This window comes from Eulemur rufifrons, chromosome 27 (genome assembly GCF_041146395.1).
Source record: "Eulemur rufifrons isolate Redbay chromosome 27, OSU_ERuf_1, whole genome shotgun sequence".
Lineage (NCBI taxonomy): Eukaryota > Metazoa > Chordata > Mammalia > Primates > Lemuridae > Eulemur > Eulemur rufifrons.
Window position 1 is genome coordinate 14,570,212 of NC_091009.1, and position 19,045 is coordinate 14,589,256.

The 19,045-nt window shown below is 39.2% G+C and overlaps 1 protein-coding gene across 1 annotated transcript in view; it reads left to right on the forward strand.

Annotated features, from left to right (window-relative positions):
* The window catches only part of COLGALT2 (collagen beta(1-O)galactosyltransferase 2), an 89,570-nt gene that overhangs the window by 40,994 nt on the left and 29,531 nt on the right, over positions 1–19,045 (forward strand). Inside the window, exons 2-5 of the mRNA XM_069459736.1 lie at positions 5,388–5,498; positions 7,934–8,051; positions 9,800–9,934; positions 13,994–14,198. Of these exons, the coding sequence (XP_069315837.1) occupies positions 5,388–5,498; positions 7,934–8,051; positions 9,800–9,934; positions 13,994–14,198 (569 nt within the window). The remainder of the gene's footprint in view (positions 1–5,387; positions 5,499–7,933; positions 8,052–9,799; positions 9,935–13,993; positions 14,199–19,045) is intronic.

Sequence of the window (19,045 nt, forward strand, 5' to 3'; positions counted from 1 at the left end):
CAGCTTCCCAGCTCGATGGAAAAATCCACCTCGGCCGCAGAGGTTTTTGTGTCTGGTTGCTCGTGAAGTCTTGTGGCAGGACAAGCACTGCACTGTTGTCTCTTGGCCCTACAAGGCTCTAAAAATAGAACCATTAACACCAGCCTTACGTTGCCTCCAGGGAGCTTGCATCTGGGCCTTTGGTATCTCTCCTCCAACTCTCCGAATAGCCCAGAGCCTGTAAGGCTTTCATTATTATGTGTCCAAACGGAAACATTTTTGTCAGAAGGATTAAAAGGCAGCAGTCAGAAGGGTCTGCCTGGATTTCTGTTTTTGCCTTTTGACCGGGGAGTGGAGGAGCGGGGGTAGTTTAGTCTCAAGGTGGGGATGCAGGGCTTCCACAGTGGGCTTCCTGTTCTGGGACCCCGTGTGGGAGAGCTTGGCCCTGCACATCAAAGGCCGGCGTGGGTGCTCCCCTCTCCAACCACAGCTGGTGGATTGGTTCATTTCCTCCGAAGCCTGAGAACAAAGAGAATCTTAACAATTCGGGGAAGTCGCTGTATAGGCAATTTTTTTTTTTATCTCAGTAAAGTGAGTGTTTTAAATCTGTGCTTCTATTTTTAATTGGACACATGTGTCTCTGCATCCTCCAAGCAGCTGATTTCTGAGGATGTTTGCCAGTGGTGGATGCTTGCACAGGTTTTGGAGTTGCTTAATCTGTACACCAGGAAAATACATTTCATACAGTAAGACCAACTTTGTTGGAATGCATCAATCAATGCAGGGAGGGCAAAGAGAATGTAAGGGCTGTGTAATGAAGAAACAAAAACCAAGGAAAGAAGTAGATGACAAATAAATTCTCCTACACCTCTTTTTTAGAGGTGGGGTCAAATGATCCTCCCGCCTCAGCCTCCTGAGTAGCTGGGGTGACAGGTACATGTACCTGTGCCCGGTAATTCTCTTACACTATTTATAAATAATTTAGGAATAATATATAATTCTTATAACTTTTGGCTAACATTGTAGTCAAGATTTTTGTTTTACTTTAATTTGCTCTTACAGTATTTTGAGTGAAGAATAATTCCCAGTTTCAGGAATTGCTCTCTACGTGCTTCATGTCACGAGGCCAGTGCTTTGACTTGCCTAGTGCTCCTCATGGCTGCCTATTACACTGGACGTTGGTAGCTGGTGGCCATGGGTCACAGTGGATGTGACCTTCGCTGACCTGCTGCACTTCTCGGTACAACCACAAGTTGGTGGAGCTGTGGCCATTTTCCACGCTGCTTTCTGGACCACTTTCCCACCTCCTGGGGCTGCCCAGGGCTTCTACTACACCATCCTTGTGCTAAGGCGCTCACCCGGTATCCCTCAACACTATCAGCTTCACACGTCACCTGTCTCGCTCTCCAGGTCATGGCATGTCCAGGTGGGCCTATAGGTCTCCCTCCCTCCCAGACCTTGTTGGGAAGGGAGGAGCTGGTTCTCATCTAATTTCAGGAAGGAGACTTGAAAGCAGATCAGGTTGGACATTGGTGTCGCCTCCGGTCTTTGAATAATGTTTTTAATAAAATTAGCTTTCATTCAAATATCTATTTTACAAAATAAGATTTTCAAATGTTAATCACACACCTCTATCCTCCATTCTTCTATACCTACGACTTAAGTTACATAGTTTCAAGTTACTTGGTGTTTTATCCCCTATCTTTAATGGAGTTCCACTATGGTTGCTTAATTTATTTTTTCTCTTGAATATTCCTGAACATTCTCTCTCTTAAAGATTTTAATTTTTACTTTTGGAGCAGCAGTGACCTCCAAAACCTCAAGTAAGAACAAAAGCCATTATGGATTAGGTTTAACAAAATCCTATTTGCTGACATTGCCATATATGGAAGGAGGAACCACTCTTCTCATCTCTTCACTTGCTCTCACCAAGGCCATTCTCCCAGGGGACACCTGCTGCTGGTAATCGCAGTAGCTTTCTTCCCCAAAGTAATAGCTGAATCGCCAATAAGAATCTAAGCATTTCTACTCCCTTTTGAGGGTCCCAGACTCCTCTGTCTTCCCATGACTCTTTCCTTCCTTCCTTCCTTTTACAGTTTTTTTCATTTATTGCTAAACTTATGCAAGTAAGTTGCAAACATCATGACACTTCACCCCTCCCTAAATATTTCAACATATATCTCCTAAGAGCAAGACATCCTCCTGTATAACCACAATATCATCACATCCAAGAAGTTTAGCATTTGAATAATATTATCTAACACAGAGATGAGACTCACATTTCCCCAATAGTTTTAACAATGGCCTTTAAACCAGGATCAAATGAAAGATCACCATTATATTTAGTCATCATGACTCTTTCTTTGGTCTTATTTAATCTAGGTTGGTTCCCTCAATATTTTTTGTCTTTCATGTTATTGACATTTTTGAATAGTCCATCATTTGTTTTATGATTGGTCCAATAATTTAGATTTATCTGATTCTTTTCTCCTGATGCAAGTTAAACATTTTTGGCAAGAATATTACATAGTTAATATTGTGTCTTCTTAGTGTATCACATCAGAAAATACTTGATGTCAGTTTGTCTCATAACTGATGACTGGTGATGTTAAGTTTGATCACCTGGTTAAGATGGTCTCCACCAGACTTCTCTATTGCCAAGCTGTCTTTATCCTTTTGCAATTAATAAGTGTTAGTCTGTGGGTGATACCATAAGACTATGAATATCCTGTTTACCAAGAACCTTTTTCTCAATGGTTTAACATCCATTGATAAATTTGCCTGAATCAATTATTGTATTGGTGATTGTAAAATAGTGATTTTTATAATCCTATCATTCATTATACACTTATTAGCTGTCATTCTTCTGTAAAGACGTATCTGTTTGAATTTTATTCTATGTGGTTTTAAAAAATCAGGAATAGATGTTCAGTTTTGTTAAAGACCTTTTATACGTTTACATAGATAATCATGATTTTTCTTCAGGTCTATTAATATTATAAATTGTATTAATGAATTTTCTTATATTGAACAACCTTAGGCCATGCAATATTTTCCTAATAGGATGTTAGATTTTGTTTGTTAATACTTTATTTGGGATTTTTGCAGCATATTCATTAAAAAATATTGGTCTGTAGTTTTTTGTGTATGTGTGTGCACCTGTATCTTCATCAGATGTAGAATCGATATTATACTTGCATTATTAGGAGAACTTAGAATTTTCTTTTTTGTCTACATTCTAGAAAACAAGCTATATAGCATTAGAAATATCTAGTATAAGATTTGGTAGAATTTCCCTATGAAACCATCTGGGCCTAGCGTTTTCTTTTTTCTCTTTATTTCTTTCATAGAAATTATTCATTTAAGCTTTATATCTCTACTGGAGTCAATTTTGCTAACATGCATTTTTCTAGAAAATCTTTCATTACATCTAGTTTTCAAATTTATCATTGAATTGTACAAAGTAGTTGCTTACGAGTTTTTAAAAATTTTCTTTCAAATCAATCATATTACTGACCACTCTTGTCATTTCTTATTTTTTATATTTGAGTTGTCTTTAGTAAGTTAACTAGTGCTTGTCTTTTGTTGATTTTTTTCTCAAAGAAGCAGCATTTTAGTTTGTTTAGAGTTCTACTATTTTTCTTTTTTATACCTCATGACTTTCTCCCTTTATCTTTATTATTGATTTCTTTATATTTGTTTGCTTGGTTGCACTTTTTCTGGCTTTCTGAGTAGGAATTTAACTCATTTACTTTTATTGATCTAAGTATATAAAACTGAATTTTTCTCTGATTGTTGCTTTGTGTTCCAAAATTATGATATATAGTGTTTTCATTATTAATTTTTAGAAATTCTGAAATTGGTTTATATTTCTTCTTTCTTTCAATAGTTGTATTTAAATAAAACAATTTTATAAGAGAATTTTTAATGGAATTTTTTGGATTTAATTTTATTATTAATTTCTGGTTTTGTTGCATTGTGATCAGAGAATGTTGTTTATATGATCTCAATTTTATTGAAGCTTTTTTAATAATGTAATTATTAGTCAATGTTAGTAAATGTTCCATGTGCCCTTGAAAAGAATGTATACTCTCTTTTATTGTGCTGTATAGATCTTCCATATATTCATTCCCCCCCTCCACTTATGCTGTCCTCAACTGAAAATGATATGTTAACATCTTTTATTATTCTTGTTTTTTTTTCTTTGGGATTTCTATACTTTCTACTATATTAGGGATCAGCAAACTACAGCTTGCAGACCAGCTGCCTGTTTTATAAATAAAGTTTTACTGGGACACAGCAATGTTCATCATTTGCATATTGTTTATGGCTGCTTTGTCACAATAATGGCAGAGTTAAGTAGGTGCAAAAGAGTATATGGCCTGCAAAGCTAAAATATTTACTATCTGGCCCTTAAAGAAAAAATTTGCCAAACCTTGTACTATATGAAAATGCAATGAAAGTGTATAGATATTCACAATTAGTATATCTTTGATGTGAATTGCATCCTTAGTGTTATTTAATATAAAGTCATCTTCTTAGTCATGCTTAATATTTTTTGGCCTGAACTCTACTTTATTTGGTGTCAGGATTACAACTCCTGCTTCCTTTCCCCCTTTTTTTTTTTTGTTTGTAATTTGGTATACCTCTTCATTTTTAGGTGTTCCGAATAACACTGTTTTACATGTGTATCTCATATACAGCATAGAGTTAGATTTTGCTTTCTGAAACAATTTGAAAATATTTTTGTTTTAATAATTGAATTAGGTGGCTCTGTTTGTTAAACTTCCAAGGTAGAACAGAAACAAGTTTTTTGTACATTGTTTGAAAGCTTTTGAATATACTCTATTTTGTTTAAGTGATGGTAAAGTTAATCCAAAATAGACAGGTGAAGAGTTCAAGTTTTATATTGGGAATTATTATCGTGGTTTCACAATGATTAAAGCACAGCACTGACTAGATATTTTACTGTGACCTAAAAATTGACTTGAAATGAAAATGAAAATGAATTATTACTTAAATTGAGGGTAATTATTAGTGAAGTTAAAAGGGAGAGTTTACATCTTGGATAACTAAAAATTAAAACAAATAGAAAATTCCTAAAAGAGTGATTGACTCTCGGTTAATTCATTTTATGCTGATATGGTTTTAGTGTTTTCATGTATTTATTTATTAATACAACCATTTATGGATTCTACAACTGGCCCTGTTTAAGGGTCTAATGACACAAAGATGATCTTACTTCAGAAACTCATTGTCTAGTTTGGACCATGAAGGAATTATTTTCATATATACATTTTTTTTCCCAGAACTGGCCATTCTTTTTTCAGTTAGTCTGGGAGTTTTTGGATTTCCTTCTCTTTGTTTGGATGACATAACTAAACTGTGTTGTTCTTGCTCTCATGCAGGGCAGCCACCGATCACAATGTGGATAACACAACAGAAATACTCAGGGAGTGGCTGAAAAATGTGCAGAGACTCTATCACTACGTGGAGTGGAGGCCCATGGATAAGCCAGAGTGAGTAACAAGAATACATTTTATAAACTCATTATTTACCTTCTTCCTTAACCAGCTCTCCAGCCATTTGGGCTTCTAATCTTGGAGACACCTGTGACTTTTCATTGTCTTTTATCTCTGTACCTGAGTTCCAGACACCTGCTATTTCTTCCTTTAACAGATCTTCATAGTTCCCTCTTTCTCTTTACTCCTACAGCTTCCAGCCAAGTTCAGGTTTTCATAAATTCATAAATAAATTGCCACAATAGTATATATTTTTAAATATTGATCTTATGTATTCATATTTTAAGTATAAACCTTTTATACTTGAGGGAGCATAGTGAAAAATTTGTGTACTTTCTACATAGACCTTGCTTTTTCACTTATATCTTGGTAATCATTCCACAGCAATAGTGAAGGAGCTTCATTCTTTTTATCTACATAGTATCCAATGTATGGATGTACCATAATTATTTAATCTGTCCCCTACTGATGGACATTTAGGTTATTCCCAACCTTAACCATAGCAATTTCTTAGTTGCTTCTGTCTCCAAGTCATTCTACATACCATAGTGTCAAATCAGTCTACCTAAAATACAAATGAGGTAGTTTCATTTCTTTATTAAAAGGACTCCAATTGCTCTTCAGTATCTACAGAACAAAGTTCAAATACCTGAGACTGATATTTAAAAGATTCCATAAACTTAGCATTCATATGTCCTGTTTTTTCCCAAAAGAAAATATGCTTTATGCATTTATTTCCAAACCTCAAGCTGTTGCTTGTGCAGGTCCTGAAAGGTCCTTTTCTTCTTTGTAAACAACTCTTATCCTAAACTGTGCCTACTACGGAAAGCTATTCTTAATCATTCCAGGTATAAAGATCTACTTTTCTCTCAACAATTGTATTCCTTATTTTCTACATCATCCTTTTCTGCACAATGGTACACTTAACCAACGTTGTTAATTAACTATGCAATTTATGTATTTTTTTCTAAACACATTGTAGGTTCTTTGGCAGGGGTTAAAGTATACAAATACTTTTATTTTCCCCTGTGCTGCACTCTTGGCAGACACTATATTAATACTTGCTGGACGAATAAATGAGTAAGAACAAGAATAAATGTATTTAAAGCTTACTATTGTAAATGTTCCCATGGCTGTTACAATTCCACCTTAAGGAATTGTAGATAATGAATGAATGAGTTGCCTAAATTTCTGCACAGGGTAAGTCATTTATTGAAAGCCAAATTTGTATTATAATAATAAATGCCATTATAGAACAAATTTCTGTTCTTCTAATCCCTCTCTATGTAATAATTGTGTATATATATTTATATTTTAAATGAGTATATAAATATGTAATATAATTAATGTATGTTATATATTTCTCAAATCCAAGCATATGGTCTATATATCAAGCAAAATTTAACAATGAAGTTTGAACTCTATAAAATTTTCAAACACTCCTTTGGAGGGCCTTATAATGGAATTTGGCTTAATTTAAATGGCACAGAAAGACTTCTGTGAGCCTACCTTGCAACCTAGTAATGTTCTCTGTAGCCATGTTTTGACTAAATATATTATATGCCAAGGTCAGTGTGGAAAGTATTAGGGCAGGCATGGTTTTTGTGATTTTTCATTCACTAATGTGGATGTACTGCCAGTGCAGCTACAAGAACTTGAAGTGGTGGCCAGTTTGGGCCACTTTGACAGCATCGATGTCCACACTAGTTGGGAGTTTTCAAAAGGGTTTCAGAGAATATGCCAGCCCACTTGCCTGTGTGGCCATGTAAGCGTCTTGGCCCGGCTGTTCTGTGAATGCTGTTAGAGATTCCAATGATACTATATACCTGCTCCATGATCTCACTTTACCTGGCATAGATCAATGTGTCAGGCTGTATGGAATCATTTACTGAGATGCCACTAAGTAAATTAAAGCTTTGTTTTACCTAGGAAACTCATACTTTTACACTTCAACCTTCCCAAATTTATTTAATATAAATATTAAATATTTATACATAAAATAGTGTCTGGATATATAAAAAAGTGTCTGGAAACATGAGCTTTCAGGCTAGACGACCTGGATTTAAATCTTGATTGTGCCTTTCATTAACTGTGTAACATTGAGCAAATGACTTAACTGCTCTACATCAATATCCACATCTGTGAAACGGGAAGAACAGTAGTACTTACCTCATAGGACTCTTGTTAGAACCCACTGAAATATTTCATATAGAGATTCTTATGTACAGTAAACAGCAAGTTATGCAATCTCTTGTTGCTTCAGTTTCCTTATCTGTAATATAGGCATGATGATACTATTAACAATATTAATAGTATCTACTTCCTAGGGTGATGGAGGATTAAATGAATTAGTATATATAAATATTTAGGGCAGAGCTTGGTATGTGTAGGCACTCAATAATTATAAGTTTTTGTTATTATTCTTCTTTTAGATCTTATCCTGATGAAATTGGACCAAAGCACTGGCCAAGCTCCCGGTTTGCCCACGTGATGAAACTACGACAAGCAGCCCTTCGAACTGCGAGGGAAAAATGGTCGGACTACATTCTGGTAAAAACAGATGTTTGATGTTTTAATCGCTGTGATCTAGAATGTGTCCAAATCAGTTGTCCAAAAACCAGGGCCATAGGAGTAATCGAAACAACCTCTTGCTTAGGTACCACCTCCCCTACTTTCTAATAAAGGCTCAAGGGAAAATTCTGGTAATTTAATATTGGGATACCTGGATTTCATCTCAGACCCACTTCTGACGTGCATTTTCAGTGAGTGAAGAAGCTCCTGACATATTTGGTCTCTGATACAGAACAGGTGTAAGAAACTGAATCTCTTTAGTTCATGAGAAATTCTGTAGGTAAAGGAATATAAATTGTCCTAATAACTTTTTGGAAAAATTTTAGGGCTATATAAGAAAATAATTATATAAAAAGCAGATTCAGGTGAACAGCTCTGAAACTGTCCCCTTTTGCTCCTGAGTGTTTTGAGGAATGATACCTCTTTTTTGGCTTCCTGATTGCTTCCGGTTATGTGGGGCTCCCATGGAAAACTTCTCTCCATGAAGAGGTTCCATCACTCTCCTTAGAACTTTGAGAGTGGTCCAGAAAAACAGCTGCACTTGATGATTAAGAATCGGTGTTATTCTCTATCCTTGTCCTCCATAACCCTCTCTCAACTGGAAAGGAGACAGCTTCCCAAGCAGCAAGGAGCTATGTCCCGTTTACCCTTTTGAAAATTGACAGATTTTCCTTCACAAGTTTGTAGGAATCAAGTTTTCCATCTCTGGTCCCCCCAATCCATTTGATTCTTTTGACAGTCATTTTCCAGTATGACACTGTAAATAACACCGATTTGAGGCAAAGTCAATATCATTTCATGACATATATGGACATCTGCTGTCACTAGACTCTGCTTGCTAAAGAGAATATTTTTGACCTATGTCCATCCCCAGCCCCTCAACCACAACAACAGTCAGCTCAATAATTTATCGCTCACACTTGCAACACAAATAATTTCATAGACATTTTCAAATTGTACTGACAATATTTAACATTGTGTAGCTGTCATCGAAGTATACAAATGCTGAACCACAAAATTTTTGGTAAACAGATTGACTATTATAAGAATAAACACTTCTGATATTTTTATTGTGATAAAATATGCATAACATAAAATCTATGAATTTAGCCATTTTTAAGTGAACAGTTCAGTGTGATTATTTCTTTTACATGCTAGAATCTGTTGTTACACTGTCTTTGTAAATGAATCACTGTTAACATGGATTTTTGCTAAGAATGGAAAGTAGCTTCACTGGTTAGCATGGGCCGATATAGTGTATTTTAAACAAAAATTCTACTTATGACATTAAAATAGCAATGGATCTGTTGTGGGCCATTCTGGCATTAATGTAGAAAACCTAAATAGGTCTGCCCATCTGTACCTGCAGTGGGCACTCAATATGTGTTTTTGAATGAATTTTTAAGGACTTTGGAGCTATTAATATCTTGTGCTTACTCCACTAACCACGGTGCAGGTTGGGTCCTGGTTGAGTTTGTGCTCCGTATGGCAACACCAATTTATTGTGTGGTGCTTTATGCAGAGCTGAACGTGTGAGAGTGAGGCCACATGTATGTCGACTGAATGAAAGCCAGCCAGCTGCAATGGCTTTCAATGAGGAGGACATAGATGACTATTTTCCGTATTTCGGGAGCAAGTTTCTGTGATCCTTCAGAAGTACTGAGTTATTCCTGAACCCATTGCTGAAAAATACCTTTTCACCTGACATTATCCTTTTCTTTTTCTAGTTCATAGATGTCGACAATTTCCTGACTAATCCACAGACCCTCAATCTAATGATTGCAGAAAACAAAACCATTGTGGCCCCCATGCTGGAGTCTCGGGGCCTGTACTCTAATTTCTGGTGCGGAATCACACCTCAGGCAAGTCATTGGGTTAATGCATTAAGGCTCTAAGTTTTAACAGGGCAGCACTGGGTCAGCTGTCCCCCCATTTATCTTTTTCTCATTTCCCCCTTTGAAACATGCACGATGCATGTCATTGTGTTACTAAAGCAAACACTTTCAGGAAAGGCAGTGAACTCGGGTCCAATGCTACAACTCATTTGGGCTCTTCTGTGTTAATTAACTATGAAGAAAATATTCCCAAGAGCTTAGCCTTAGAAACCTCAAATTAACCAATGAAGCATGCTGGGATTTGTATTCCCCACCCCCCTGCTTGATTCAGGGATTTTTAAAAAATAAAAATTAATTTTTTCTGTAATTACAAAACTAATATATGAACAGTATAGAAAAACTTAGAAATGGAAAAAAGTAAAAAAAAATAAAAACAACAAAATAAAAAATCAAAATAGTTAATCCCCACCATTGTCACACCACGCATAGACAGAAGCTTGCATATTTTTAGTAACTACATTGTCATTAGGTGGCTATACTGCAATTTACTTAACTTTCTCTTAGTTTGAACAACATTTAAGTTGTTTGCAAATTTTAACTATTATAATTACCATCATGATTAATATAAATTTTTCTGTATCACCTAATATTATTTCCTTAGGTTAAGTGAAGTTACTGAATCAAAGAGTATAAATATTTTGATGAACTTTGATATATGTTGCCAAATTTATTTCCAAAGAGTTCTAATAATTAAAACTGCCATGGTACCTGACTTTTACAAAATTCAAATTAAAAACAGATTTTGAATTTCCATCATTCTCTTTTCCATAGTAAAAATTTTCAAAGTCTAGAGGTTTGTTACAGTGAACACTTATGGCTGGTTATATTTTTTATTCTTAAGAAATTAGAGAGATTAATTAAACCAATCAATGTAATATATATCAATGTAGGATAAAGATGTGCTGAGATAAAAACAGTATGTTCGATGTGTTCTTATGACTGAAGTGCTAAATTTTGAGTCTCTTTTATATTTGGTTTGGTTTAGGATACAGAATGAGGCCAGTGGTGTGCTGATAAATATTTAATAACTGGCTCTCTGGTGGGAAAACGCTGGTTGGTAGCATTGGCTGATTTTTATAGCATAAATACTCACATCATGCAAACAACTTTAATGTTGTTAAGCTGAAGGAAAAGTTAAGTAAACTGCAGTATAGTAACTTGATGATATAATTATTAAAAATAGGCAAAGCTGTTATCTGAGATGGTGTTAGAGTGGTGGGAATTAACGTGATTTTTGTTTTTATAGATTTCAAGCTACCAATATGTCGGCTGGCTTGCAAAATTCCTGAAAATTTGACAATTTGTGGCTCCAATACACCCCTAGTTGAAGTATTCCTCTTTTGTTGTAATTCTTTCTCCTAGTTCCAAGAGATTTTGAATACATGCTCTTATCTGTATCTCTTTTAGGAAGGCAATAAGTTCATGTTTATAAAGGCCATTTCTCCTTGGGAGAAAATGTTGTATTAGGTTAGTTTAAACTCATACATTCTCAGTTAATAATCTGCAGTGTTTCACGTGGCAGAGTCACTCAAGGGTTGTGTTTAATGAGCGAGGCTTTGACACCAGCAACAAGGGTGGCTTATCCTGGTGACTGCAGCCTCCAAGTTTCTATTATCTCCTCATTTGCTTTGATTATTAAAAAGCAAATAGGCCAGGCGCAGTGGCCCATACCTGTAATTCTAGCTCTCTGGGAGGCCAAGGCAGGAGGATCACTTGAGGTCAAGAGTTTGAGAACAGCCTGAACAAAAGGGAGACCCTGTCTCTACAAAAAAATAGAAAAATTAGCCGGGCATGGGGTGCACACCTGTAGTCCCAGCTACTTGGGAGACTGAGGCAGGAGGATTGCTTGAGCCCAGGAGTTTGAGGTTGCAGTGAGCTAGGATGAGCAAAACTCTGTTTCAGGGGGAAAAAAAGGCAAATGGGAGAAATTTGCTCACTTATTTTGCACAGTAAAACTAAATTCTGAGCAACTTGGGCAATTCTAATTTTCCTCCCGTCTGTTTTTGGCTTTCTACCATCCCAGTTAGGCTTCTACTAGGATGGAACAGAACTGGCCGATGACTTCATAAGCTCAAGGCAAGCTTTAAACACATCCAAAACAAAGTGACCTTGGTGTTGTCTGGCCAATGAGCAGGAATCATTACCAACAAAATTCAGTTTATGTGGAAAAGGAGAGGCGCCCATTGCCTCTGCAGGAGACACGTTAATTCTCTTTCTCTCTCTCTTTTTTCTCCGCTTCCTTCCTTCTCACCACCCGCTCCCCCCTCCCCCGCCAGGATATTCAATGATTCATCATCATCATGAATTTTCAAAGCTTCTCATTTTGAGAATGTTGTTCCTAAGTAGTGCAGAACTTTATATTTGACACGAGTCCTTAGGCAGCCCTTTAAAACTGTTCCTTAGAAGTGTTCCCTACATCCCTCGAAGACTGCTCATAAGCTGAAGTGTTAGGAGAACCCATAAAGTATCTTAAACAGTCCTTAAGTTAAAGGCCAATAAAAATTAGAGTAATAATAATATTGCATATAATAAATTACAGTCCCCAAAATATCTTCATTGACCTTATCACTTGTGATTCGTTCTGTAGGCCCGTGAGGTAGACTTAGCGGCTCTTATTCCATTTTCCAGGAGAAGGAACTCAGGCTCCAAGAGGTTAAGTATGGGCTAAGATCAAACAGCTAGAAGGGGGTTAAGGTGACTCTAAGATTCACGTCTTCTAAGTCTTAATTTGTGATTTTTCTACCGTATCATGTGGTCAGTTTTAGGGTTAGCTCAGCTAGAACACTCTTCTAGGCCTGGAAGGGATTGTCAGAGGAGGAGACGAGGCCGCAGTGCCTGATGTGTGGGTGCTGACGTCACAACAGGAAAGTGACCATACGTTAATGCCACTGACTGATGGGCACCTAAGCGCCTCTGCATTCCGTGAATACTGTGCCCTCCAGAGTGCTGCCCTCACCTAGGACATTTTTCAAAATGCCTTTCAGAGCTTCCACAAGTGTGTTTTGTTGAGTTCCATCTTCATCTTTTCTAGAATGGATTTGAGCTTTAGACATAGTCAAGTTATAAGTGATGCCACTGAAGTGTAAGTTTCTCTCCTGGACTCTACACTCCATGAGGACTCTGACTCGGGCTTATTTACTGATACGTCTCCAGCATTTAACACAGCAGCCAAAGAATAGTAGGGACTCAGCAGGTTCTTGTCTAATGAACAGTTGAGCGTGGAGGGAAAACAAGCTGGGCGATGCCGAAGTTGTTTAGAACCACAAAGTGAAGGGGATTGGTTGTCCTGTGTGTTTGTGCAGAAGGAAGTTTCAAAAGGTGAATTCCCAAAAAGTATGGAGCAGCTGCAACCCCACCAGAATATTGAATAAGTAACTGCACGGACAGAAGACCCTCATTTTTATGTCTAAGTAATGCATGTCGAATTAAAAATATTAGCCATAGCGTAATGTCATTTTAATACTAGCCAAAAATTGTTAATGCTTTCTTAGTCCCAGACGCTATCCGAAGCACTTTTCTGGTATTACCTTACTTAATGTTTGCAGACAACTCCATGGAGTAGGTAGTGCCATCACCCTTGATTTAGAGATGAGGAAACAGGCACGGCAAGGTTGAGTCCCCTGACCAATACCTACAGACATAAGTGGCTAAGGTGGGATTTGAACTCAGGGAGTTCGACACCAGAACCTTCACTCTTAACTGCTCTGCTGTACCATCTCTGCATACTTGCACTTCATATTCAATCATAGGTCAACATAAAATACACTTTTATGAAATTATTATATTAAAGGACATGCTGAAATCAAAATTATTTCTGATAACGTGACTGCTTTAGCATTGTTTTATATGTAGATAGCATTTCTTGAGCTTCCCTGGAGATTCTTAAGCCAAGATAAGAGGAGTGAAGGGGACTTTGTTTGGGGGCTTCCATTTAGCTGGTGATAACTTGGAGTTCACCTAGCAGATGACTGGGAAGACGAAACCTTCAGCTCAGAGAACACAGCCCCTCTGTTTGCTGTTTTACAGGGCTTCTATAAGCGGACCCCAGACTACCCTCAGATTAGAGAGTGGAAGAGGCTGGGCTGCTTCCCCGTCCCCATGGTCCACTCCACCTTCCTAATTGACCTCAGGAAGGAAGCTTCCGACAAGCTGACGTTCTACCCTCCACACCAGGACTACGCCTGGACCTTTGATGACATTATCGTCTTTGCCTTCTCCAGCAGGCAAGCAGGTACCATTTAGGTTTGGTTGTATGGCTACCATGGAAACATGGCAAATGACTACTTCCTTTGTTTTGTGCATCTTATTTAAAAAAACCCTCCCACTTCAGTAAAAAGCGCTTCCTTTTCAGGTAGTGTTAAAGGCAGTTAATTATCTGCAGTAATCATACTAACACCGTCTATGTTGCTGTCCCTGACCAAAAGCCAGGACTAGCCCCTACTCAGGAACCCGCTCTATTTTGGGGGGCAGACTTATGGGGGAGACAGTGGTAGTGGTGCTGGGAGTCAGGGAAGTTGATTGGTTCTCTGTGGTGCTACTACAGAGTTGTTGTTTCTTACAGGAGTCCCTTTGTTAATTAGGAAACGGGCACAGAGGCCCAAAACAACATGGGCAAAGATCCCAGGCTTAAAAAATGGAAGTTTATTTCTTTTCAAAAAAAGTCTGAGCTGGTCAGGTGCGGTGGCTCACGCCTATAGTCCTAGCACTCTGGGAGGCTGAGGCGGGTGGATCATTTGAGCTCAGGAGTTCGAGACCAGCCTGAGCAAGAGCGAGACCCCGTCTCTACTAAAAAAATGAAAAGAAATTAGCTGGACAACTAAAAATATATAGAAAAAATTAGCCAGGCATGGTGGTGCATGCCTGTAGTCCCAGCTACTCGGGAGGCTGAGGCAGGAGGATTGCTTGAGCCCAGGAGTTTGAGGTTGCTGTGAGCTAGGCTAATGCCACGGCACTCTAGCCTGGGCAACAGAGTGAGACTCGGTCTCAAAAAAAAAAAAAAAACCCAAAAACATCTGAGCTGCTATGGTGGCTCTGTTCTACAAAGTTTTCAGAGACCCAGGCTCCTTCCATATCACTTCTCCACCCTCCTTGAGGTATGGCTCTTAACTGTAGAATCCAGGAAGTCTCACTACCATGGATGCATTCCAGCCGTCAAGACAGAAACAGAGGGGAGGACACTCTCTGTCCCTTGAAGGGTACAATCAGGAAGACGAGCACAGCACTTCCATACGCATCCCATCAGCCAGAGCTTAGTCACAGAACAAGACCTAGCTGTAAGGGAGGCATAGTGCATCGCCTTTATGCAGGCGTGGGCCCCGGTTTCCTCACTCTAGAAGGAAAGAACAGGTCTTGGGAGGCACCAGCAGTCTCGCCTCAGTCCCTGTGGAGGGAGAGGCAAAGCCAGACTGAACCACCGGGAAAGCATTTCCAGTGGGGCCTGTCGGCTTTTTGCAAAAGACAATTCTACAGGAAGGAAAGTTATTTCTCTCATTTCACCCCACACGTGCTGTCAGAGGGCACAGCAGTTTAACAGGAAGACACGTGGCATTACTAAAGCAAAGCTTTATTAGGATAATTTAGACCTTCCTGATGGAAATTAGGTCCCGTTATCAATGTGCCAGAAACGTGCGACTTAACCACTAGCAATGATAGGTTACGATGCAAGAAGATGGTGAATAAGCTCTCTGTGCCCGTGTGCCTTAGGGTGACAGAGATCATGAAGGATCCCAGGCAGCTGAGCGAGTTGCTGGCGAATGAGAGTGTTAACACAAGTTCAACTACAGCTCACACGTCAGACTGTCCTTAAAGCCATAGGTGTCTCATTCCTCAGTCTAGATTTGGTAGGAATGTGAATATTGGATAGAAATGTGTAAGGTTGATATTTCCCCCCTGGCTGCTGGAGCAATTTAGATCCTTTGGCCAAGTGTAGGCATTTTCTAGGCCTCGTGTCAGGCAAAAGCAATCCTCGGGTGGATTGAAAGTTTTCATGAAGGCTCTTGTGTCAACGTTAATGGAAACTGCTGCTTTCAGCTTGGTCCGTGATTTGCTCTGACTCTTCCAGGATGGGAAGCAGAGTCAGGGCCTTGTCATTCCTTCAAGTTGTGCCAGTGCCTTTGCTTCAGAGCTTGAAGTAAGGATATTCCAAGAAAGTGAGCTATTAACAATTACAAAATGGTCATTGCCTAACAGAGTCCTTTTATATAGTCATTGCACAAAGCACTATTGTGACCCTGTGCACTAAATTATTATGATATATTTTTGAAACCAATACCTGGATGTCTGGGCTGGAAGAGCGGCCCAGGTTGGGCAGGAATTTTTCAGCTCTGCCTTGTGATTGGCCCATTCACCAGGACTTTGTGCATTATTGCTCTGACTTCCCAGAGGCCTTTGCAGAACATTGAGAGCAGGTACAGAGGCCCAAAGCTGTTTGGTGACTCCTGTAGGGAGAAGAGAGGTAGAAAAGGAAGGAGAGGATCAATCCTCAAGGCTTCACTTTGGCGCCTAGCATCGTGTTAGGCTCTGGGTCAGTTGGGAGTTAAGGTTTGTACATGTGAAAACATAAGCAATAGTCACAACGCAGTGACAGCTGAGGGCAGATTGGGGGTCCAGAGTGTGGACAGGGCGGGAGTCGAGGCAGGAAAGATTCACTGTCATGTTGGGGAAATGAAAGATATTTCCTGATAATTGCAGGTTCTAAAGTAGCATTTTAGTTATCTGTAAGTATTTGGGAGAAAAACATGGATGAGCCTGGGAGTCACACGTACAGTCCATGCTGTGTCCCGAGTCTCTCCCTTCCTTTCTCCTGTCCAAAGCAGAACACGTCCCCTCTCCCTGGAAGAGTCCTGATGAAGGATGATCTGTGTTCTTTTGTTCTCACTCTTCTGAAGCTCCGTAGCTGTGTATCATCCATTGGAGCATAATTCTTTAATTTGTCCAAAAAGAAATAAAGGGTCTACATGTCCCAGGCAGGGCCATCTAACCACAACCCGTAGTCCTAAACCTCCGCCTCAGACTTTAGCCACTGCCACCGTGGGCGAGGAGCGAGAGGAGTAAGCCAGGTGTGCAGGTGAGCTGGCCCTGGCTGCCCGTCCAGCCCAAGGAGACAGCACACGGTACCAGGCGAGTCTCTGTGGCTATGAGGCCAGGGTCAAGAGTCCACCTCCCACTGTGGCCAGGGATCTGGATTCTATATCATGGCCACAGGAACCATCCCCGGCGCCAGCCAGTCATCTTCCAATGTCAGAAAGACAAGTGAGTCGGAAGAGGCAAGTGCAGTGGGTGATGGGCCAGCGTGTCTGCCTCCTGCAGTTGCTGGTAGTGATCAAAGTTGCCCTTCGTGTGTCGGGATGGCAATCTCTAGTGGGTAATGGCCCCGGAACCAAGCCTCTAAAGCTGGAGTGGGTAGAAAGCACTTGGCATTGGCCCTTTGGGGACAAAGATTTGGCACTAATGACTTACTGTGTGACCTCGGACAAGTCACAGCCTCTCTAAGTCTGATTGTTCATCATCAAGGATAGAGATAGTTGTATCAATCTGCATTGTTAAGGTACTATGTGAGTACAAGATAATATCTGAAATCTTTATAAGAAAAACAAAGTCCTTCAAAGTATAGTATAATTCACTTTTCTTTTTCAAAAAGAAAATTATTTTCTCCAGTAGCAGCTTTCCCTGAGAGGGCCAGCTGCCTTCATAGACTTTATCTAAATAGTAACACATTTCTTTTTAATTTTATTTTATTTTTATGAACTTGTGCATGCACAAAATAGTTCCCCAAGGTTAAGAATTGAGCAGTCCCCTGCACATCACCCCTGCATCATTTCTCTCTTCCAGAAGATGAGCACTTTTACCTCTTTTAAATGATGATATTAGGATGATATTTACATCCCTGTTTCTAACTAGCATGCTGTATTTTCCTTCTTGAACCTCTGGCTTCTCTCTCTCTAGGCATTGCCTATTGACTCCCAACCAGAAGGTGAGGAGTCAGCTCTCTCTCCACCTTTTGCCCGCTGCGTGCAAACACATCCTTCTCATCACCCCATTCTCTCAGGGCGGTTTAAGATAGATCCAAGGCCAGGCGAACCTAATTCCAAACTCAGCCGGTTAGAGACTGTGGATAGTTTTCCTTTATCTAACTTAATAATTGACTTTTTTTTGCTTCATTTTTTTATTACTAATACAATCCAAAACTAATCACTAATTTTCTCAAACTCCTCTCAAAATGTTCAGTTCATCGATGTCCTTTTTTCCATATTTGTGACGATGTCCCTCCTGGAGCCTTCTGACATCCTCTCATCTGAGCGGTGCTGCAGCTCTCAAGCTGGAACTCACTTCTCTTCTCTCACGCGTTGACTCTCCTGTTTGTGTCCCAAGTCTTTCTCGTGGGTTGTAATTTCCTCCTTTTCCTCCTCCTCCTCCTTTTTCTCCTCCTCCTTCTTCCACATCATCCAGTCACTTTCTGAGAAAGTGTGATGGGAATTAAATATTTTATTGCATGTCTGAAATGCCTTCTTTGTACCTTCCCACTTGATGGATAGCTTGGCTAGGTATCATACCTCCTTTTTACGGAAGCTTTGAAAAGTTAAATGGTAAAATGTTTTTGCTGATTTAGGGTAGAGGTACACCTCAATATTAAATCTTTTTCCTGAATTCATCATGACTTTGCAAGAAGGTGCATTTTTCTTTGAAGTTTCCCAGAAGCATTGGTGTGGGCCAACAGCAGAGCTAGTGAGTTCACATGGTGAAGGCAGGAGAAGAGACAGTGCTTAGTGGCCCAGCCTTGATGCAAGCCAGAGTCAGTAAAACTGGGGAATAAAGGCTCTTTTCTTTGCCCATTCTTCTCTGTTAATACCATGAGACAGCTTCACCTGACTTGGCAGGTGATGCAGCTGACTGGAGGAAATTTCTTCTGCACAAAATAGAGAAGTCAGTATGCAGGTAAATTCTCTCTCAGGAAAACACTGATCATTATAGCAATTAACAAATCAGAGACTTGGACACATGGACCAGTGCTTGGCAGACTCATCCTTTCAACTAAGCCATCTTTTCATTAGTCAAGACTGTCAGTTGCTGAATCTATGT